Source organism: Heterocephalus glaber, unplaced genomic scaffold, assembly GCF_053883595.1.
Source record: "Heterocephalus glaber isolate CG9 unplaced genomic scaffold, H.glaber_assembly_v1.0 deba00001760, whole genome shotgun sequence".
NCBI lineage: Eukaryota > Metazoa > Chordata > Mammalia > Rodentia > Bathyergidae > Heterocephalus > Heterocephalus glaber.
Window position 1 is genome coordinate 8,288,727 of NW_028258457.1, and position 22,696 is coordinate 8,311,422.

Sequence of the window (22,696 nt, forward strand, 5' to 3'; positions counted from 1 at the left end):
AGGCTCCCTGTCTGCCTGTGCAGAAACCCACGGCTCAGGCAGGGCAGAGCTGGGCACCTAAGCCCTTTCTCGTCCCCAGCACAGCAGCTGTGGAGCACAGGCCAGCCTGAGCTACAGGACAGACGAGCTGGTCCTGAGGCCCAGAATGCTACACCGAGGGCACAGCTTCCGGTCGCTAGGTTTGTCAACACTCCGTCCCACCAGAGTTCCCAGTGGAACAACAGGACACCCTACAGAGTCAGGAGGGCAGGCTAGGCTGAAGGCAGGCTGTGAACAGCCCACCAGTCCAGCCAGTCTGCGGCACCCGGCATGGAGCGCCCGGGCTCCCACAGCAGGTGGGGCTGGGCCCATGGTCAGGAGAGGACCTGCCCCTCGGAGCCCAGGGTGGGCAGGATGACAGCCTGTGCTCGCTTCCCAGACAGAGCACCAAGGGCCCAAAGGCTTCTGGGTGGGGTGACTGGGGAGCCCCACATGCCTCCCATCCCCGGAGACGGCACAGTCCCTCATGCTGGTGTGTCAGGTGTTAAGGGCACAGGCACTCGTCCGCAGGACTGGTCTGCAATCAGGCGTCTGTTTTCTTCAGGCAGCGACCCCCCCAAGCCACAACACTGAGATGCAGGGAAGCAAACATGCGAGGCTCAGTGCAGACCCTGTGGACCCCTCCCTGAGAACCCCACCCCTAGCCCTTCCCCAGTGTCCTGCACTGAGCGCCCCATCTGCCCCGCCTGAAGCCAGGAATGAATGAAGACGCAAGTACGGCGGGCTTGTTACTTTAACATGTATTGATTAAAAAAAAATAAAGAGGAGGAGAAGTTTTCAACGTCATTCAGGATAACTATTTCCTGGTATAAAAAGACATTATTCTCAAACAATAACTTTCTAAAAAAAAAATACATCATGCAATCAGTTTTAAGAAGTTTCACTGAATGTTTCAAACCTTGGGGAACAAATCATACAGTAACCGTTTTTTGACCAGTTTTTGCCTGAATAAACACAAAATCTTGCAAGTCAACACAGTTGCAGGCTTTGCTGTGAAAATGAGTGCTGAGCAGAAGCTGAACCCCAGCATCCAAGGGCCCTGCAAACAGACGGGCTCAGCGAGGAGCCACCAGGTCTGGTGCCCTTGCAGGCAAGCGAGGAGAGGCATCAAGGCCGCTGGAGCCTGTGGCCTGAGCTCAGCAGCCTGGCCCTGCCTGCCAAAGCCCACGCCACCTCTTCTCTCTCAAACCTGAGGGTGGGCCAGGCTCTTTCTACTTGAGTATTTTTAAAGCCCCACTTAAAAAAATCCAGATTCCATGCACTTGCAGCTGTGATCCTGACTTGCAAAATTTCTTGTTTTCTACCCTTTAAAGCCTGTCTGTTTCTCACACAGGTAATGGAAGCACAGTTTTGATACCTTTGAGAGTTCACTCTCTAGCTAAACCAGCCACAAAATACCGCATCCCAAACAAGAACCCACCAGAGTATTACAAAGGCGGGAGGAGATATCTCAGCGCAGTGTACAAATTCCCCCCATTCCCAACATTTTACATGCTCGTTTAATTAAAAAGAAAGTCAGTTGCTCTGGATTCAGATGTGGTGAAATTTTCATCACTGTCAAAGGCATCAACCAGATTTGGGAGTTTGTTAAAAGGTTAAAAATTCATACAAAACCTGCTGTAAATTAAGACAAAGGTAGATTAAAATGCGTCATTAACTGTCTCTTTAAATAAAGTAATGCTTTCCATAAAAAGCAAAGGTGGGCTTTTGCCTTGATGCTGAACAACGCTGGCTCTAGAATTCTGTGCAAGTCTGCACAAAAATACATTCTCTGAGAAAATTGTTTTCCACTTAGTGTGAACTTCAATATGACCCAAGTTCAAAGGCAAATCACGATAAAAACTGCCATTGTCTTAAATTCTGCAGGCTAAGAGTTTCAGACAAGCTGCGGTGGAAAGCCACGGTTGAGAAACCCAGTGAAGCACAGGGACACAGCACGGACACTTTGGGTTTTGGAGTTGGAGGAAATTGGAGTAAAAAGTTGATTTTGTGTGCAATACTTTTAGACGCTCTAGGAAGACCCAAAATCATGATAGCCGTAGCAGTCTGTGAAAAAGTCACCTACAAAAGGGGGAGACAGAGCAGAGAGAAGAAATTAGAATTCTTTTGAAAAAGGGCACAGAGCGCCACATTTGAAATTCATGTTTTAGATTTCTCTGCTCCTGTGGCCCCCAATGAAGGCTCCTTCTCAAGACAAGAGCGGTGCACTGGCAGGAAAGGCGCATTCGTGAGATTGCTGCTCCACACCGCTCAAAGCAGAGAAATGTAAATTCTGGCTTCTAAGGACTTGGAAGGCACACAGTGGGTGTGTCCGCACTGAGAGTCCAGGACGCCTGTGGGACAGGCCTCGAGGGCCTTCTGGCCTAATCACTGCAAAAAGGTGCGGGCAGCGCCTTAGCCTCAGGGAGGCCGTGCGCCCTGCTCTAACTCAGGCCCCCACCAGCTGCTGCTTCCGCCCACGTGGAGACAGAGAAATACAACTTACTATAGCCTGCAGTCGCAGAGCTGCCGCCGTACCCATAACTTCCGTACCCGGCGCCTGGAAGAGAGCAGGCAGGTTACTGGGTAAGATGTAGCCTGGCCCAGCCCTGCCCTTTCTGGGGTCCCACATAATAGAGAGATGGCTCTCACCAGAATTCATGTAGCCTCCGTGGTTGGCGCCCCCAAATCCTCGGCCCCGGCCTCGCCCTCGGATGCTGCCACCTCGCCCCCGCCCTCGGAGGTTGGGGGGCGGGGGCGCCTCATTGTGCATGGGGCCGCCCATCCCGAAGCCCGGGTTGTGGGGCTGAGGAGAGAGCAAAGCAGACAGCAGGGTCAGTCCACCCTTGCAGGGCACCCCCCCAATAAGTCCCACCACACCGAGGAATGAAAGGTTGAGGTCAGGGTCCAGTGCTCACCTTGGCAGCAAATTTTGGTCCGCCTCGGACAGGAACTGGTGCTCTCTTCTTTTTGTTGGCATCGAGGGCAAGAGGGGCATCAGGGAAAAGCTTTTCAAGTGCAGCAAGAGCAGCATATGCCTTTGCTACTTTCTTGTTTGAACCAGCACCTTGGAACTTCTGTCCGTCAACCTCGACCTGGATGGAATAGAAGGGTGTGGCACTGACACGGTGCCCCCAGGGAGAAAAACCCCACCCTGGTACCTCTCCAGCCAAGAGGCTCACCTCCATGACGAAGCGCTTGTCATGGCTGCCTCCGGTCTCAGAGATGAGCTCGTACTTGAGGCCTCGCCTCTTCTCATTCAGTTCCATAACCGGGTTCTTGCCATGCTTAGTCAGGATCGGCCCCTGCTGTTTTACGTTCTCAGGGAAAGCACAAAAGAAAAGCAACAAACTCAGCTACAGGCTTTCAGACAGGGCTTCAGCCACAACTCCAGGCTCCTGCCAGTCCTGCCTGTGTCCCTGCCAGCTCCCTTGGGAGCCTGCACCACTGTGAGCAGTGGCCACCTCCCCCTGCACTTCTCTCTGGCTCGCAGGAACACAGAGGAAGGACCCGAGGCTAGGTGCCTGGCGCGGTGCTCACTTCCAGTGCCCACCATGCGCTCACCTCAGTGGTGGCATCCGAGGAGAAGGTGGCGCTGGGGGTCGACACAGCTTCTACCACGGGGGGCGGGACCGCCACAGCAGGCTTTGCCTCCGTTTCCTCAGCAGAGTCCTCCCCCTTGCTGGAATCCCTGCCTTCAGCACCTGTCGGCAAGCCCATGTCCTGTAACACCTGTAGGGCCACAGACACAGGAAGGCCATGAGGAAGGGCGCGGCATGGCTCAGCCATGCAGGGCCATCTGGGTACCCTGGACTGGATGCATGGAGGGGGAAGCTCAGCCACGTGGCTGGATGTCTTCTTTTAGTTCCCCAGAAAGCACTGGGCAGCAGCCACACTTAAGAACCCTCAACTCTTTCTCTGCCCTGTATGACCTGGAAATGCTTGAAAACCTAACCATTCCAGTGCTTTGCACCCTCCCAGAGATGCACGCTGTCCTCAGGGTTGAAGGTGCTCAACAAGTGGTTTTGCCACCAGGAAGCCAGCATCCAGGCTGCACTCACCTTAACAGCCACGTGCAGCTTGGCGGTCTTCTTGGAGGGCCCTGAGGCCTCAAATGAGCTGCCATCCACTTCCACAGACATGGTGAAGATGGGGGCGTGCACAGGGCCTGTCTGGGAGACCAGCTTATACTGCAGCCCCGGCTTCAGCTGGTTCAAACGCATCAGTGCATTCATGGCCTGGGGAGGCTCAGCCTTCTCCTCTGAGAAGAGAGCACCAAGATGGCTTGGGCTGAGGTTCCACAGGCCTTGGCCACCCACAGCCCGAGCAACGCTGTGACTCTGCTGTCTGATGCAGGTGGTATACACATCTCCCCTGCTGTTCCATGCCCACATCTATGTACTCACTTTTTTTCTTTTTTTTGGTACCAGGGATAGAACTCAAGGCCTTGTGCTTGAAAGGCAGGCGCAGTGCCTTGGCCCCTGTACTCACTTTTAAGTTTGAATTTTTTTTTTTTTTTAAGTTTTTTGAGACAGGCTCACACTGTGTAGCCCAGGCTGACCCTGAAATCAAGGCCATCCTACTGCTGCCTCAGGCTCCTGAGTGCTAAGATTACAGGATGCCCCACCATGCCCAGCAGGACTTGAATATTTGTACTGGAGAAAAAGCACAACCAGGCCTTGTGATCACCACTTAGGGCAAGGCTTTACTGGAGCAGATGAGATCAAGAGCAGCACTGCTAGCAAGGCGTATTACCTTTCTTTTGAATCTTCTTCTTCTTCTTGCTGGGGGACTTTTCTTCACCGTCCTCCTCCATTGGGCGTTTCATGGGGGTAATGGCATAGGTGGTGCTGGGAGGGATTTGAACTGAAAGGAGACCAGGTGGACATGACTGAGACATGCAGCTGTCCACACTGCAGAGCCCAGCTGCCCAGTGCCTGGGCACTTACCGATGTAGTCCACTGGATTCTCGTTCTTTGGTTTCTTGGGCATCTTGGAAGGCAGGGGGTCCATGCCCAGGACTTTGTGGAGCTGGCCAAAGGCAGCGAGCCGCAGTGCATGCTGGAGAAGGGGAAAAGGGAGTCTGACTCGGTTGCCTGCACCCATGGCCACAGTATGTGCGCTCACTAATGCCTTCTGGTTCAGGGCAGGAGCTGGGGAGCTGCTAATGGTTTCCCCTACATCAGCAAGGGGTCCCCCAACAGCTAGGGCAGGGCCTGAGCGCTCGGGCCCAGCCTTGCTGTGGGGGAGGGCCAGCCTGTGATCACCCCCCTCGAGAGGTATACAGGAGGCCCCAACCTGGGGACTGGTTGCCACATGGAGCCAGGTGGTGGCCTGCGGGGAAGGACCCCCAGAGCAGGCTGCACAGCAAAAGTTGCCCTGCTGCTCTTGGTGTGCGAATGTGGCACTTGGGCAAGCGAGGGCCAGACGACAACCACACATGGCACCAGGGGAAAGAAGCCCAGATTGGGACGCCTTGTATCACACCGTGCCTTCGCCTTCAGTCCCCGACCTGAGCCTATGATCCAGGGGCTGCCCTGAGAATACCCAGTCATGGGACTGGAGCCAGTGAGTGCAGACTGGGTACGGGCTCACGTTGGCAATGGCGACGACTATACCTGCGCACTCTGTGTGATATCTTCCCGTTGCTGTCTGTCTAGATGCCCAATAGCATCAGTGGCTTCTTTTTCACAAGGGTCATAAATGCCAGAACCATCTGAAGGCAGGAAACAAGGAAGATATGCAGAGGATTATCTTTAGCATCTCAGTAGAGTTGTGCTGGCTGAGGGAACCAGGTGCATTACCCCCCGCGCCCCATCCACACCCAGCTCTGGAAAACACGCCGAGCTCGGTGACCCACTCAGCGTCCAGCCCTTGACAGAAATAATCCACTTGTGTCTCAGAGCAAGAAAGTCACGTGGGAGTGGGTCACCACTGCAGCCGGATCCGCCCTCCGAATCTCGGCTGGGGACCCGGCACAGGGCTGGATATGATGGTGCAAGAGGGTAGTCACATGCTTCGCCCTAGGGGATACGGAGCTGCTGCTGCCCTAACCCAGTCAGTGGACCAGCGAGGAGGGGGCCATGGGCCTGATCCCTGTCCTTTCCCTGTTTCCCTGCCACTGGCAAAGCACAAGGCCCCAACCTGGCATCACGATGCCGGACGCCAGGCACTCCAGCACTCTCCGCAGGGCCTCGCCAGCGCCCATCGGCCTGTTGGCTGTGCCGATGGACTTCTCACACAGGAGCTCCAGGGGCTGGAAGGCAAGACAGATAGTGAGTGACTGGCTGTGGCAGGAGGATGGCCCATGTGGTAAGGTGCTGTCACTGGGGGAGAGGGGTAGGGCACAGGAATCACGGCCTTGTAGTAACATCAAAGCTGAAGGTGACATCTGGGGCATGAGGAGGCCACTTCTCCCTTTTGCCGTGCTCTTGGGGATTGAGGCCAGGGCCGCACACAGGCAAGGCAAGTTCTCTACCAGTAGCTACAGATAAGTTTGAACAGGTTTTTCTTCAGAGAACCAGACACGAAATCTTTGAGGCTGTGTGGGCCAAGAGGCCATGCTGAGGATATAGATGAGGTAGGTACTTCTATTTCAAATGAAACATTTAAGGATACCAAACTGATCTTAAATGTGGACAGTAAGGAGACAGGAAATTGTTGAGAACCGGCCAAGCCCTAGCTTGCTGACTGTACAAGAGCATCTGCCCACATTTCCTCAGTGGGTCACATCATCCTCCCCACGGTGTCCTTGTCTCACTCTTATCCCACCAGAGCAAGGGCTGCAGCAACTGGCAAACAAGCAGTCCCCGCGGTATGGGACAGCCACAGCTCAAAGGGCCCAGCCTGCCCATACGGTGTGGAGGAGACCCCTGCACACACAACCCCGCTGCCCCAGCTGTCCGCAAGGTGCCTTACCCATCCTCTGAGGGGACCCCAGGTGGGCACACGGGTACACAGGTCCCTCAGGACCCGGATAACAATGACACAGGACTTCAGCCCGTTGGCCCTGGCCTAGAGGAAGAAAGCACAGGTACTTTTCACGAAGGCAGCTCCACAGACACAAACCAAACATGAATGACACAAAGTCATGGTGCTGCTTTGCCAAGTGTAAACGCTAAGTGTATGTTGCCACCAAGCGTGCAGCCACAAATGACTTAATTGTGTGTACTGAAGCTGTTACTCTTAACACAAAGCAGCAGCAGCCCACCTGCACTGGACTGGCACAAGCCTCCTTGAGGTTTCAAATTGTTTTGGGTGCACTCCATTAGCAGCTGCACAGCGGCAGGTGCTAAGATCAGCACAGCTCTCATCAACGGTACAGAACCTTAATGATCAGTTAGCCAAGTTAAACTTAGGAATTCGCTACCGAAAGACAAAGAGAAGAACAAAATGCAAACCTGGAACCACTTGGCGTGTCGGAGGGACGCCAAGGCAGCAAGGCATTTCTGCCTGTCCAGAACGTCCGGGGGGTCGTTGACTGATAGCGTTTCTATTCATGGATGGAATAAGAAGACAAGGCACAGTTTGACCAAGGGGTTTCTGTCAGGTGGAAAGGGGATGTGGCAGCTTCCTAACGGGCAGCTGAGTTTCCCAGAATCTGAATTCATCTCCACCCTTGAGCAGGGAAGGAGAAGCTAGAATGCAATGAACTCTGCCCTGAGAGGAAATTGGAAAAAATTGGAGGCCTCCTCCAAAAAAACCAAAAAGCAAAATCAAAAATGGGAAGTAATTCTAAAAGGAATAATCCACGGGGAAGGGGAAAGATAGGCAGATCCTATCTTCTAACAAGACTATTCCCTTGCTTTCTCCCCATATAAGAGCTGGTCCAGAATTTTCAATAGCAAAAACAAAACAAGACAAAGAGGTGGGGGGAGTGGAAATGAACTCCCTCTCTGCTTCCCACAACAGCCATCCCAAGGCATCTGCGGCAAGGGGACCACCTCCGCCCACTAGGTGGGACTGCCCTAGCCCCAGCCCGTGACAGAGAGAGTCCTGTTGGTCAAAGGTCCAGCGTCCCTAAGTGGATACACTAGAAGAGCTTCGGTCGTCGGTATCAGAAAAGCCAGAGGTGACTGGCAACAGTACAGGGCACCTTGTCAGTGTGTGCTGCAGCAGGGCCAAGTGTGTCTTGTTCAGTCGTCTGCCCGGCAGGGATGTGATTGGGCCAGGGCAGATGAACTGTGGACATAGCATTAGCATTCAAGTCGGGTGGAAAAGCACACACCAGATGAAAACGCCATCCAACACTGCACCAGGCCTTGGCATCTTAGACAGCCGGGATACGAAAGTGCCAGAGGCAGAGGACAAATCGAGACACCTTGGCACTGCTGCAACGCAGACTGGCCTCTAACGCGACACTCCTGCAGAGCTATGTGGCTATCATCAAAATGGCTTGAGGGAAACAAGTTTTACCACTTACATTTGAGATTATTCTAGAATTCAGAACAACAAAATGGTGCGACTCCCCACACGGAAAGTGCTACTCAAACTTTTAATGCCATTTGGTCAAACTCCCAAATGCTCAAGGTCACTGGGAGACATTCTCACATAGTGAAGTTGGACACATCTACACCTGTGCCACCTACACAAAGCAATCCAAAACTGAACAGCACATTTACAGAGAAGGAACACCTGGTTTCAAAGTCCTGCAGGCCTGTCTCGGCCTCCTACCTCCAGCTAGCACCTTCTCCATCTCTTCTCTGACAACGGGGGATGTTAGGTGAATGGTCAGAGACAGCGGGGGCTCTTTTGTATTTTTTATCACAATTGCAGCATCATCCACAGACTGGAGTATTTCGTACTTGTCTTCTGTTACAGCCTGAAAAAGAAAACCGAACTTCAAAACACTTCCTCAGCACAGTGGTACACAGTTATTTGAGTAAGCTAGGAGGCTGAGGCAGGAGGATTCCAAGTTTGAGTGCAGCTCGGGCAGCTTAGTGACTTAGTGAGACCTTGTTTGAAATACAAAAAAAAAAAGGGAGCCTGAAGCTGGGCATGCTGGCACACACCTGTCAACTGAGCACACAGGAAGCTGATGCAGGAGGATTGCTTCAAGTTCGAGGCCAGCCTGGGCTACATAGTGAGTGTAAAACCAGCCTCAACTGTGCAGCGAGACCTTGTTTTTATTTTTTAAATTTTTATTTATTTATTTCAGTATGGGGATCAAACTCAGGACATTGTGCTTGCAAGGCAGGCGGTAGCACCACTGAGCTAAATCCTCAGCCCTAGAGACCCTGTTTTTTTTTGTTTTTCTTTTAAAAAAAAAATGGGGCTGAGGATTTAGCTCAGTGGTTGCACTGCCTGCCTTTCAAGCACAAGGTCCCGAGTTCAATCCCCAGGACCAAACCACCCCCCACAAAAAAAAAAACCCTGCAACTCAAGCCAGGTTCAGAGGCAGTAGCCCCAGCTACCTGAAAGGCTGAATCAAGAGGATTGCTTCAGTCCAGAAGTTTGAGGCCAGGCAGAGCAACACAGTAACATCTTCATCAAACAGAAACTGTTTAGAATCAACAAGGTAACCAGCATGTGATTCCTCCCTTTATCACTTAATAGTAACTTTGGATCTCGCAAGCACAAGATTCTGAGTTCGATTCCTAGTACCAAAAAAAAAAAAAAAAAAAAACAGTAACTTTGGATAAATCAGTCCAATCAAGACTGAGGCTGATGATTTGTACAATGGACTCAACATGCCCACACCACCAGACTGTGCGGGGCACTACAAGTGGGCACTGAGCGGAAGACAGCACATGGAAGCACATAGTCCCAGACACCCACAGGGAAATACTTTGTGTCCTACGATGCACAGAAAGGTGTTTACTGCTGCAAATCTGCAAAGAGGCTCACATGTGTGACTTTGTTTTTCCTTGTGCTACTTTGGCAGCAAACTCAAGCTTTTATTATTTTTTTAAAAGAAACAGTACTATGATCATCACGTACTAGAGAACAAACACTGAAAATAAAAATTAGAATTTTTCTTTTTTTAGTTTTTTGAGACAGAGTCTCGCTATGTAGTTCAGGCTGCCCTTGAACTCACTATATAGGCCAGGTTGGTCTCCAACTTGCAGAGATCCTCCTGCCTCAACCTCCTAAGTGCTGGGATGACAGGCATGCGCCACCACACCTGGGTAAATTAGGATTTTTTTATTTTTTTGGTACCAGCGATTGAACTCAGGACAGACCTTGTCCTTGCCAGGCAGGCACAGTGCCACTGAGCTAAGTCCCCAGCCCTAAATTAGGATTTTTTTCAACACCAACACAATCAACTTTCTTGGTTCAGGGGCTGCTCTGTGCACTACAGAATGTGAACAGCACCCCACCTGTAACCCCTAGGTGCGGGGAGCAGTCCAACCTCCCCTTGTGTGCAGACATGCCACATGTGTGTATGGGGAGGAGGCTGTCAAGAACCACTGAAGTGATTTCTTTTTCATTCTGTGGTACTAGGAATGGCACCCGGAAGCCACATCTCTAGCCTTCCTGCCTGTCTATCCATCCATCTCATCTCTTACCTATCTAGACTAAGTCTCACTAAACTGCCCAGAACAAGTAGAAATCTGCAGTCCTTCTGCCTCAGCTTTCTTGTTGTGTTGGTTTTGAAACAGGGTCGCACTATGCAGTTCAGGCTGGCCTTCAATTCACCATGTAGCCTAGACTGACCTCAAATTTACAGAGACCCTCCTGCCTCAGCCTCCAGGTGCTGGAATCACAAACATGCACCACCATGCTCGGCTCATGCCTCAGCTTTTTGGGATGACACACTTTGCCCTGCTTTTCCCGTTGTTTTTTAAAATTAGAAATGGAACCCCGGCCCTCAGCATTTGCTAAGCCCATGTCCAGCACACTCCCAACCGAAGAGCAACACCTCAGCCCCTGCCCACTCCTTCCATGTTTATGGAATGATTCCTAGGCTGGGGGTGTAGCTCAGTGGTGCTGCTTGTGATTAGCATGTGAGAGGCACTGGATTTGATCCCGTGCTGAAGAAAAAAAAGGAATGACTCTTCAAGTATTTACATCGATTTGCTGCACTTGAGACTCTTTTTATAGATAAGGATAAAATTTGAAAGTCACTACTAAAAGACATTTTAGGTCATCATCTTCAGTTGCTTAGTAGTGTCTAACATACTGCATGGCTCTCTGTCCTGAACCACAAATGCTCAGCCCCATATGACAGGATACATGTTTATATGAGAACATTTTTCTTTTCAATGGAACAAGATTTAAGATCATTTTATTTTATTTTTCTCTTAAATTCTTTTATTGGTACATTTTAGGTATACAATACTTTACATTTATCATTGGGTACTTGTACCTGTACATGATGTATCTTGGTTCTTATTTTTTCCCCATTCCCTGTAAAGACAGGGAAGCGGTTTTTTTGTTTTGTTTTGTTTTGTTTTTGGTACCAGGCATCAAACTCGGGACCTTGTGCTTGGGAGGCAGGCGGCAGAACCACTGAGCTAAATCTCTGGCCTAAGATCATTTTAAATTTCCTCTTTTGTAGCTAAGCCCAGTGATCAATCTGCAATGGCACAGCACACATCAGTGGTGCAGTTAGGCCCTACCACTCCTTCTGGCCTCTCAGCCAAAGGCTGGAACCAACTGTTCAGCTGTCTAGCTCCAGGCCTCAGGCCTCCTGCCTGCATACTCAGGGGAGGGCTGGGCCTCCACCAGTTAAGTGCTCCATAAATGTCACAGTCCATTACACAGTACTTTTATAATGGAACAAGTAACTGGGTTTTTGAGAAAATGGTGTGAGCTGGGTGTGCTGGCACATGCCTGTAATCCCACCACTCTTGGGAGGCTGAAGAAAGAGGATCCCAAGTTTGAGATCAGCCCAAGCAACTCAGTGAGACCCGTCTCAAACTAAAAAACAAAACAAAAAAAACTGGGAGCTGCAAACATAGCTCAGTGTGAAAGCCCTGGGTTCAATCCCAGGGAGGGAGGGAAGAAGCAAGAGTTCTATGTATATCTGGGTCTGGCACAGGAGGAAGAGTTAATTCTCACACCATCCATTCATCTTTAGGATCCAGACTAACATTCCCAACTCAACTGTCCTTGGTCTTGTGTGGCCTGCTACATGGCAGGCATGGGGTCCTCACAGCTGTTGATATGTCTGGGTGACTTCCCCAGACCATCAGTGGGTTTACGGTATCACATCATTTTTTTTTTTAAATCAGAGCCTCAGTTTTCCTGCCAGTCAAGATTAGGAAAAAGAGGAGGCAAAAATACGAACGGCTGGGCAGGAGATTTAGCTCAGTGGTTCCGCCACCTGCCTCACAAACACAAGGTCCCAAGTTCAATCCCCACAATAACAACAACAAAACAATGAACAAATCTGCGTGTCCTCCTTGCTCAGGGGCCATGCTAATCTTCTCTGTACCGTTCCAGTTTTAGTGTATGCTGCCGAAGCGAGCGCTTGCTTATCGCTTATTGAAAGGTATCCCCACAGCAGATTCAAGGGGGAGCCTGCTTCTTGGTACACAGACACACGCTGGTCCCTTCTTCCTCTGCCTCACGTCCTCCACAATTTCTCTCCCCCACTCCCATCCCCACCACTGCCCAGTCCACTCACAGCAAGCTGGATGGCCAGGTTGTCAGCCACCTTGTCCAGGAGGGCAGTTGTGGGCTTCTCCTTACATAGCAGCACCAGCTCTAGATCCAAGTCCCCCTTCAGCAGAAGGCCCTTTGCCACCAGGCCAACCCGCATCACGCCCCGCAGGGTCCTGGTCATGTGTTCTGCCTTCTGTTCCCTGCAGGACACACACAGGCTGGCTCAGTAGGGAGTTGGTGTACCCAGAAGCCAGCTAGGCGGCGCTTCTTAGGAAACTGATGCTGAGCATAATGCTGCGAACCTACCCGGCCCCTTCTTTGCTCTCATCATCCGCGGGCACATCCATGTTGTCAGACTCGGCCTGCTCGCTGTTGCCTTTTTCTTGCTCGTCGATCCAGTCAGACACAGCTTTGAGAGCCCTCTCGGTGTGGGATACCATGTTCTGCACTGCCTCCAGTTCCTCTTGTGTTGGATACACCGAAGAATGCTTTGCCATCACGTGGCGATCATCATTCACAAAAATCCGCATTGGACGCTGGAAACGTGAAAACTAAGCTAAAAATGAGGCCAAGACACCAGGCAACCCACTCCTCATTACTTAGGATGCTCAGCCCAAATTAAATTATTCTCTCTATCCTTCATGTGAAGTAAGACTACATGAACACAACTGAAGGAAGGGCTGAGAAACTAGACAAGCCAACTGTTCTTTCCTCCAGGCAGGTGAGGGACGGGGCATCTCAGCTATCGCTACACCACAGTAGTCCCCCCTTATGCGCAGGGATACACTCCAAGACCCCAGCGGATGCCTGAAACCGCAGACAGTGCTGAACCCAGAATCTACTATGCCTTTCATCAACATACACATGTATGTAGTTTAATCTAAATGAGGCAAGTATGAAGTTAAGAATTACTAGTAACAAAGCAATTATAACAGTGTCTGAATAAAGTCCACGTGGATGTGGTCTCTCAAAATATCTTAGTGCAGGTACTCACCCTTCTTCCTCTCGTGGTGAAGTGGTGATGGTACAATGCCTACGTGATGAGATGAAGTGAGGTGAATGACGCAGGCATGGGGATCGGGCGCAATTTACAATTTATCAATTGCTTATTTCTGGAATTTCCACTTAATATTTCCAGACTGCGGTGGACCGCAAGTAACTGAAACCGCGGGAAGCGAAAACACGGATAAGGAGGGACTACTGCATTCCAATTACTAAGATACACATTACTTTATAATTCACAAACTCCAATAGAAAATGATCACAGAATCAAATGCTTTGGGGAACTGCTATAAACATCTTTGTACGTTAATGAAGAAATAGTTATCTGTGATCAAAGAAAACAACTTACCATTTTCACTTTTCTCTGTAGTGTCTGGAAATCAAACTTTTGCTTAGCTTTTCAAACTGTGACAGATTTCCTTGTTGTTACCAATACTTCAACTATCTACAAGACCAGAAAATCTTTTTAGTTCCAAGTATTTTATACACAGGTTCATTTTAGCATCCTTACCAAGGGGCCAGTCGACACAGCAGGATACACGAGGCACTGAACAGCCCTAATTATAAATTCTATTAAAATGGAAACAGTGCTTTCTAGATGCCACCTCTGACTTCATGACCACACTCAGCTGGTTTTTACTTTCTTCTTCCTTTTCTCCTTTTTTCCCTGTTTTTTTGGGTACCAGGGATCGAACTCAGGACCTTGCACTTGCAAGGCAGGCAGCGGAACCACTGAGCTAAATCAACAGCCCTATTTTTTTGGTTTGTTTTTTAAACAGGGTCTTACTGCAAAGCACAGACTGGCCTGAAACTTGCCATTCTCCTGCCTCAGTCTCACAAATACTGGACTTACACCATGTCTGGGTAGCCTACCAATTTCTGTAAATATAAAACAGAATGACAAGTATAGCTTGCATTTAAAACCATACAGTACTTAGTATTATGTATTAGGCACTAAATCCAATCCTCAGCACCAAAAAACAAAACAGAACAACAACAACAAAAAACCCCAGGTGTGGTGGCACATGCCTGTCATCCCAGCACTCAGGAGGCTGAGGCAGGACCATCATCATGAGTTTGAGGCCAGCCCGGGCTAGTGAGTTCAAGGCCAGCCTGAACTACAGAGCAAAACTTGTCTCCCCCACCCCCCAAAAATAAACAAATTTAAAAACCATCAAAAATTATGCATTTGACAGACCTGGGGCAGTTACTCTCTGCTGCTAAGGTTTCCACTACAGATGTAAGAAAAAACTATCAATGTCCTTGCACTTTCTGACTGTGGCAGCCAAGATTCACAAGGAGAGAAAAATATGGAGAATTTTTGCAATTTGGGAATAATCCTGTCAAGACTGAAGAATCCATTCCACTCCAAAGAGGATTAATTTGGGGGTGGGGGAGGACAGCGTCTTGCTATGAAGTTCAGGCTGGCCTTGAACTCACTGTGTAATCCAGGCTGGCTTCGAACTTGCAGTGATCCTTCTGCCTCAGCCTCCCACGTGCTGGGGTTACAGGCATGTGTCACCATGCCTGGCCAAAGAAGAAAAAAATTTAAGATTTGAAAAGTGTTGGGAAATATCCCCTAGCAGCTTCACCTGGTTGATTTCATCTTTAAAGGCTTAACACATTCACAACGGGGCTGTAATTCATATGTCTCACTGTCAGGCAGCTCTGAACCACTGGTGGTACAAGCATGGGACAAGTCCACTCAAGCCTCCCACGGGGACAGTCATGCATGTACCACCAGCGGTTCAAGACAACAGGAATGTTGGAAAGGTTAAAACAAAACAAAAAATATCAACAAATGTCCCAAAAATGCTATAGGCAGAAATGTTCCTGAAAATTTTGGTGTTTGAGCAGGGCACAATGATGCACATTTGTAATCCGAGCACTTAGGAGGCTGAGGCAGGAGGATCACAAATTCCAGTCTCACCTGCAAAAACTTAGAACCTGTCTCAACTCCTTTTTTTTGGTACTGGGGATTGAACTCAGGACCTTGCACTTTCAAGGCAGGTGGGGTGCCACTGAGCTAAATCCCCGGCCCCTTATCTCAACTCTTACAAGTAAATAAGTCAAGTGCTGACTGAGGATGTAGCTCAGTGTAAGGGACCTGTGTTCAAAAAAAAGAATAAAAACTGCAAAAACAGAATAAAAACAAGACCACCAAAAAAAACCCCTTGGTGCCTGGAGAAAGAAAAGAGAGGCAAGAGCCAGGGATGAGCTCAGTGACACCATGCCTGCCTTGCAAGCACAAGGTCCTAAGTTCGATCCCTGATACCCAAAAATAAAAAAGAAACAAAAAAAGAAAAAGAGAGGCAGGAGCTCAGTGCCTTGAGACAGGGCCCAAAAAGGCTTCTGTGGAAAAAAACCCAGTAACTTTCTAAAAAGTTACCAGGCAGATGTAACCTTGGAGAGCTGAGCCACCACCAGCATAGTCACCTAGTGCATGCTCAGCCACAAGCTGTGTGGTCTTCAACAGTTTCCATGGACTTTCCTTCCTACACCTGCAAAATGGAAACAGCCCTCTACCCTCTGCCAAAGGACTGTGCAAATTAAATGACCTAATCTACCTAAAGCATGCCACACAAATTTCAGAACCCTCAAAATGGTACCAAAAGGCTTCTAGAGGCTAATGAGCAATGTGCATCCTCACCTGTACCCTAATTAAGGAGCTACTGTCCAGGTAGACATAAATGATGTGGTGGTTGTGTCTGATGCAAACTTAAGATACGTTCTGGCCGAAACTACAAGCCTGGTATTTGCTCTAAAATATTCTGGGGATGGGGGTGGGGTAGAAGGATGAAATAAGAATCCAAAACACTAACAGTTGTTGAAGCTGGGAGACGAATACATTGAAATCTATTTGTACATGTCTGAAAAGTTCCACGACAGCTTTTCTGTTCACTGTGTAGTTCAGGCTGAACTCACTATGTAGCCCAGGCTGGCCTAGAACTCATGGTGATCCTCTTGCCTCAGCCTCCTGAGTGCTGGGATTACAGATGCATGCCCCATGACCAGTTTCCACGACAGTTTTCTGGAATATGGGGGGGCTGAACTCCAGATACTCCACTATCAAGCTACATCCTCAACCCATTTTTTTTAACTTTAGTTTGAGACAGAGTTTTGCTAAGTTGCCCAGGGGCTTGCTTGTGACACTGCGCCCAACTTGACAATTTCGTTTTTAATGCACAGTAAGGTTATACACTTACCAACAGCCATGGCAGGTAAACTAAAAAAAATAACCACATCCTGTTTTATGACAAGGTACATGGAACCTTGTCTGAGGTACATGGTAAGGAGTCAGTTGTAGTGGATGGACACTTCAAGTCCTTCTATCCTGCAGTCTCATCAATCTGGCATGATGGCTGCCATTCATTCATTCATTCAAGAATTTAGCAAATACATATATCCCATGCCAGGCACTGGGCCAGAGGCTAGGACAGTGACAGACAAGGCAGACTGGTCCCTGTTCTCTGGGCAAAAAAGAGAAGCTCCATCCCTCCCACCAAGTCCAGCAAACTTCACACTCCAGTCTCAATGCCTGCCTCCACTACAAAGACCAGACACACAGCCTCTACAACAAGGCTCCAGGGTGCAAAGACCTTCTTATTAAAGGGCCTTATGACCAAATGTCTAAAATGAGCTTCCTGAAGAAGGGGTTGACTGGTGCCTGGCACAGGAAATGTACCAGGTGGGCCAGGGCCACGCTGCAGTGTCAGAAGGCACAGAAATGCTGGATGTGGTCGAGTGCAAGCTCCCAGAGAAGGTAGAAGTGCCACCTAAAGCAAGGGCTCCACTGCCTCTGTGTAGGACAACTAAGATCCAGAAGGAGTAGTGCTTCTGCCTATAATGAAGGTCTAGGATGTCGAAACCAATGAATGTTGGAAAAATTCCAAATGGTGGATTCCAATTCCAATGGAGATGGTGGCAGGGCTCATCTGGGAAGGGCAGGCTCACCTTGGGTTTTTTTGTTGTTGTTGTTACTCGGGATTGAACTTAGGTCCTTGCACTTGTGGAGCAGACGGAGGAACCACTGAGCTAAATCCCTGGCCCTCACCTTGGGTTTTTAGGTCACGGGGCTTGAGTACATATAGCAGTCAAAATTCCCTGATAAGCACACTTACACTCTGTGCTTTATTTCAAAAGAAAAAACTAAATAAATACTGAACTTTACTTAACATGCAGAGGAAGACTAACTTTCAGCTACTTAACTTCAAATGCATCACAAAAATTAAAGTGACTGAAAAAAAAAAAATTAAAGTGACTGCCAGGTGTGGTCGCACACATTTGTAACTTGGAAAGCAGAGGCAGTACAATCAAAGAGTTTGAGGGCAGCCTGGGCTACATGGAGAGACCCTGTCTTTAAGAGCAAATGGTATCTAAATTGACTGAGAGATGAACGGCACCAAATGCCAATGGCATAACCTAGATTGTGTGTCCAGGCAGGTGCTTACTGTAAACTGATGTGATATTTCTGAATATTTTCATAATATAAACCCATGAGTTTGTAAAGATAACAGAACTTAGTACGCTCTACTCTGAAAATTGTTAAAGACCTCTAAATTCCATCTGACACACCAAGGGAAGCCATCTTTCCACCCATGGGAATAAGATAGTATTCACCAGGTCAACAATCCTCCCACCCTAAGTCACTCCAGGACAGCACATACCAGGACAACTGTCTTCATACAATAATCCTGTCCCTGGTTCGTGTCTGCTGCCCGCACCACTGAAAGTGAGGTCTGTGAGTGCCTGGGCACCAGCTGCAGCCTTACTCCATCCTAGGCTCCAGCACACAGGCCCAGCAGGGGACCTAGAGCTGACCCACGGGGCTCTGACTGGTTGGCTTGGGCCATCACACCCCACCTGCCTGTGGCCCTTTCATCCCCAAGGTCTCCTCTAGACCAGGCCATGATGGCAATGCCTCCAGATTCTGGAAGACTAAAAACCAATGTTTAAAAACCGGAACTGTTCTTCCTTTGCAGAGCAACAAAACTAGCCTCAGTTGTCCTCCATGAGAGCACAGATCTGTCACCCAATTCAGCTCCGCTGGCCTTGAATACTAGGGACTCCATCTCATGAACTCACCCGAGAGTCCCCTCAGTGAGTAGAAACTTCCTTTCTAAGAGATTTTTAGGGAGTAGCAATGCTGGCAAGAAGGCCACCGAAGCCACCTTACAGGCAAGGTTCCGCTGTTCTCCACCAACCTAACAGTATGCAAACACTGTTCCTGTAATCATGGTTATGACTCAAACCTGGGCACCAGTGAGAGCAGCCTCTCTGAAGTGGCAGGAAGGAGGGGTAAGTGAAGCATATGGATTTTAAACTTGATTTCCACGTGGGCTGGGATGTTCTAACACGCAGAGATTGGGTTTCTTTTTGTTCTTGAAATCAGCCCACCCACAGCATGCAGACTTAGAGGTTTAAAACCACAAAAACGTATGCCTGTGGGGCAATGGACATCTATCTGACCTCTCCTGAATTACAATGAGACTCACAGCACTTGCTGCTGGAAAAAAGCATCCCACATTAGCCGGCGTAGATTGGCAAATGTTTGAAAATGAACCAAGCACAGCCCCACCTGTCTGTCCCATGTCTAACAGATCTTAAAGCCTTCCCGGCACCTTGAGAGAACAGTCCTAAACCGGACGGCAAGGTGGAGACCCAATTAGATTTTAGCACTTACATAGATTTAAGCCAGCACTGGGTTTCCTGAGAGCTGGAGCTGCTCCATCCTGAGCTGCGAGGGCAAAGAGGGACACATGCTACTCCTAAGTGACTGTTTAGATTCATATCGGCAAGGACAGATGGAGAATAGCAAAACAGATCCAGCCAAACTGATGCCAACCTGGTTACTGATGCCACTCTGGAAAATTTAAAATCTCAACACAGGCCGGGGATTTAGCTCAGTGGCACCATGCCTGCCTCACTAGGTCCTGAGTTCCATTCCTGGTACCAAAAACAAAAATAAAAACTCAACACAAATCTGAAGTCCAGCTCAATGGTCTCCCCACTACATCTGCAACAATGTTCCCACTAGTCTGCAGAGAGAAGTCAAAGTTCGGAAAAAGATTTAAAAATTTTTTATTTTATAGGACTATCTCCCTCAAGTTTATTTTCTTCTGCTATGTTTGATGCTGAAATATTTTTTCTGGAGGGCATGGTGGCACACCCCTATAATTCCAGCTGCTCTGGAGGTTGAGGCAAGAAGATCACAAATTTGAGGGCAGCTTGGGCAGTTTGGTGAGACTTTGTCTCAAAATAAAAATAAAAGGGGCTGGGTATTTAGCTCAGTGATTCTGCTGCCTGCCTCGCAAGCCCAAGGTCCTGAGTTCGATCCCCGGTACCAAAAAAGAAAAAGGCAGCGCTGGGGATGTTGCTCAGTGGTAGGATGCCTGCCTAGCATATACAAAGCCCTAAACTGAATCTCTAGCACTGCCAAAATAAAAACAAAAGTGACCATATGGAAAATACTTCATGAATGGTAGTACTAAAAATACAACGTAGTAGAAGGATCAACCTAACTGCTATTGTATGACCCAACAAGCTTTTACTTTCTTTCATTTTTTTTTGGTACCGGGGATAGAACTCGGGTCCTTCCACTTGCGAGGCAGGCAGTGAAACCACTGAGCAAGATCCCCAGGCCCCAACAAGCTTTTAAATCTGCATGTGAGAAAACACAGTATCACAGAAAAATGCGTACCATAACTTTAAATGAAAATTAGCAAATCTCTGTCCAGTGTGCTCTCCAGGGAGCCAAGGCTGAGGAAGCAAGCTTCACACACCTGGCTTGAGGCAGAGGCAACCCTCCCAAACTACTCCATGATAACTCCTTGGATTATTTTCTTCATAATTTCATGTGCAATTTAATGTGTTTACCTCTCCTTAAAGTACATTTCCCTCCTCATTAAGGAAATACAGAAATATCATCTCTTGAAAAATGTTATTAACAAAGACCTGAATTATTTTAGTAAGGGTATCTTTTATTTTTTCACCTGGAGCATGCTGGGAAAGTACTCATCACTGAGCTGCATCCTCAGACCTCCCCCAGCCCCGCCTTTTTTTAAAGAAACAGGGTCTTAGCTGGGTGAGTTGGCAGATGCCTGTAATTCCAGCTACTGAAGAGGTTGAGGAAGGAGGACTGCAAGTTCCAGGTCTGCCTGAGCAACATAGATCATTTTAAAATAAAAAATAGCCAAGGTAGGAGGATTGCCATGAGTTTGAGGCCAGCCCGCCTACACAGTGAATTCAGGGTCAGCCTGAACTACATAGTGAGACCCTGTCTCAAAAAAACCACAATCAAATAAATAAGCAAGCAAGCAAGGACTATGGCTTAGTGCAAGATCCTGGGTTCAATTTCTAGTACCAAAATAAATAGCCAAGTAAAAATTAAGTGGTCTCACTATGCTGCCCTAACTGGTCCCAACTCCAGGGCTAAAGTGATCAACACATCTCAGTCTCTGCAGTAGCTGGGATTAGCTAGGATTACAGGGGCCTGCTACAGCGCTGAGTTCTTTTGCTCTGAAATAACTGTAGCTTCACAAACACAAGAAACAATAGAAACCCACTCTATTCTTTTTCCCCAAAAAGTAACATCTTATAAAACTATAGAACATGGTACTGATATGGTCAAAGGACAGAGCACAGTCAGAGCGCAAGGATCCATCAGCTGCTCTTGTAGGGCCATAATTACCTTCCCTAAACCTGGCAGCCACTAACCCAGTCACCATTTCTACATTCTGTCCTCTCAAGAATGTTCTAACGAGCTGAGGGTTCAGCTCAGAAGTAGAGTGCGAGATTAGCATGCACAGGGCACTTGGGGTCCAATCCCCAGCACAGGGGGAAACCCCCCAAAAAACCCAAGCTACGTTTGGTGACACAGGTCATTAATATCAGCACTCAGAGACAAGAGGATCATGAGTTCCAGGCTAGCCTGGGCAACTCAGCAAGACCCTGCTTCGAAACACCAAAAAGTCACAGAAATGGGATTATAGAGTATACAGCCTTTTCGTTTGTCTCACTCAGCTGAACTATAGGGAAATTTCATCCACCCACTTTTCCTGTGCATCAAGAGATGGCTTCTCTTTGTCACTAAGTTGAATTCTGTAGAATAATGTGCTACACTTTTTTTGTGTGCTACACTTTTGACCATTCACTGTCTGATGGGCAGTGCTTTGTTTCCAGCTCTTGGCTCAAATAGTTTGTTAAACGACTGTGCATAGGTTTTCAACAGAACATCTTCCCTTTCCTTAAGAAATGAGACTCAATGAAGAGTGCAACTGCCGGGCCACACAGCAGTCACCAGTTTATTTTTTGTGGTCCTGTAGATCTTGCACCTGCTCCTTAAGTGATCTATCCCTGAGCTACACTCCAACCCAGGTTGCCAGTGTAGTTTTCAAAAGCTGTTTTTGTTTCATGCTGGGAACTGAACCCAGGGTCTTCACACTGAGCTACATCCCAGCATTTTAAGACAGGGTCTTGCTAAATTGCTAAGCCACCCAAGCTGGACTTGAAATTTCGATCCTTGACACCATGCCAGGCTCTTTGCTGTTTGTCTGACACAGGGTCTCAGTTCAGGCTGACCTTGAACTTGTACTCCTTCTGCAGTTAAAAGCTTGGATTATATGGGCTGGGGATTCACCTCAGTGGTTCCAGCACCTGCCTCGCAGATGCAGGGTCCCAAGTTGATCCCCAGTACCAAAAAAAAAAGCTTGGATTTTAAAAAACAGACTTTTAAGGGCCGGGAATTTAGCTCAGTGGCTTTGCCACCTTCCTTGCAAGGGCAAGGACCCAGGTTCGATCCTCAGTACCAAAAAAAAGGCTTAGTTGTGGATACAGCTCAATGGTAGAGCATTTGCTTACCAGGAATGATGCCCTAGGCTTAATCTCCAGTACTGCAATATATTAATAAATTCTTTTAAAACAATTAAAGAAGACAAGCAATTTCACCCCAAACGACTCACCCTTCTCCTCTCCCAAGATTGCACACCTAATTTTTCACAGGCCGTGGTGAGCACTCACCCAGACACCCACAGGGCACCTTGTGTCCTGGCCACCTCTCATCCCTCCTTTAAGGATGCTCTGTGGCTCGCTTATGGCACAAAGTGTGTAGTAAAAGCTTAGGACCCCT

General features: G+C 48.5%; 1 protein-coding gene and 1 non-coding gene across 12 annotated transcripts in view; both read right to left on the reverse strand.

Moving 5' to 3' along the window:
- Ilf3 (interleukin enhancer binding factor 3) overlaps positions 1-22,696 on the reverse strand; it is a 29,669-nt gene that overhangs the window by 2,994 nt on the left and 3,979 nt on the right. For 3 of the 11 annotated variants that reach the window (XM_087201606.1, XM_021244794.2, XM_087201608.1), the window contains exons 2-19: positions 15,010-15,096; positions 13,919-14,014; positions 13,562-13,600; positions 12,874-13,103; positions 12,590-12,767; positions 8,692-8,839; positions 7,419-7,510; positions 6,937-7,032; positions 6,163-6,274; positions 5,637-5,734; positions 4,968-5,079; positions 4,774-4,884; positions 4,080-4,279; positions 3,583-3,750; positions 3,201-3,338; positions 2,937-3,113; positions 2,671-2,824; positions 2,525-2,578 (exon numbers count right to left, since the gene is read on the reverse strand). In XM_087201606.1, the coding sequence (XP_087057732.1) occupies positions 2,525-2,578; positions 2,671-2,824; positions 2,937-3,113; positions 3,201-3,338; positions 3,583-3,750; positions 4,080-4,279; positions 4,774-4,884; positions 4,968-5,079; positions 5,637-5,734; positions 6,163-6,274; positions 6,937-7,032; positions 7,419-7,510; positions 8,692-8,839; positions 12,590-12,767; positions 12,874-13,103; positions 13,562-13,600; positions 13,919-13,921 (2,110 nt within the window). In that variant the 5' untranslated portion in view covers positions 13,922-14,014; positions 15,010-15,096. Of the gene's footprint in view, positions 1-764; positions 2,101-2,524; positions 2,579-2,670; positions 2,825-2,936; positions 3,114-3,200; positions 3,339-3,582; positions 3,751-4,079; positions 4,280-4,773; positions 4,885-4,967; positions 5,080-5,636; positions 5,735-6,162; positions 6,275-6,936; positions 7,033-7,418; positions 7,511-8,691; positions 8,840-12,589; positions 12,768-12,873; positions 13,119-13,561; positions 13,727-13,918; positions 14,015-15,009; positions 15,097-22,696 lie in introns of those variants that run through there. The other 8 variants (XM_087201607.1, XM_087201604.1, XM_087201610.1 and 5 more) reach the window with 7 other exon arrangements.
- Positions 12,329-12,431, reverse strand: LOC147821210 (U6 spliceosomal RNA). The gene has a single exon (XR_015447578.1). It is a non-coding gene; the product is annotated as a U6 spliceosomal RNA (small nuclear RNA).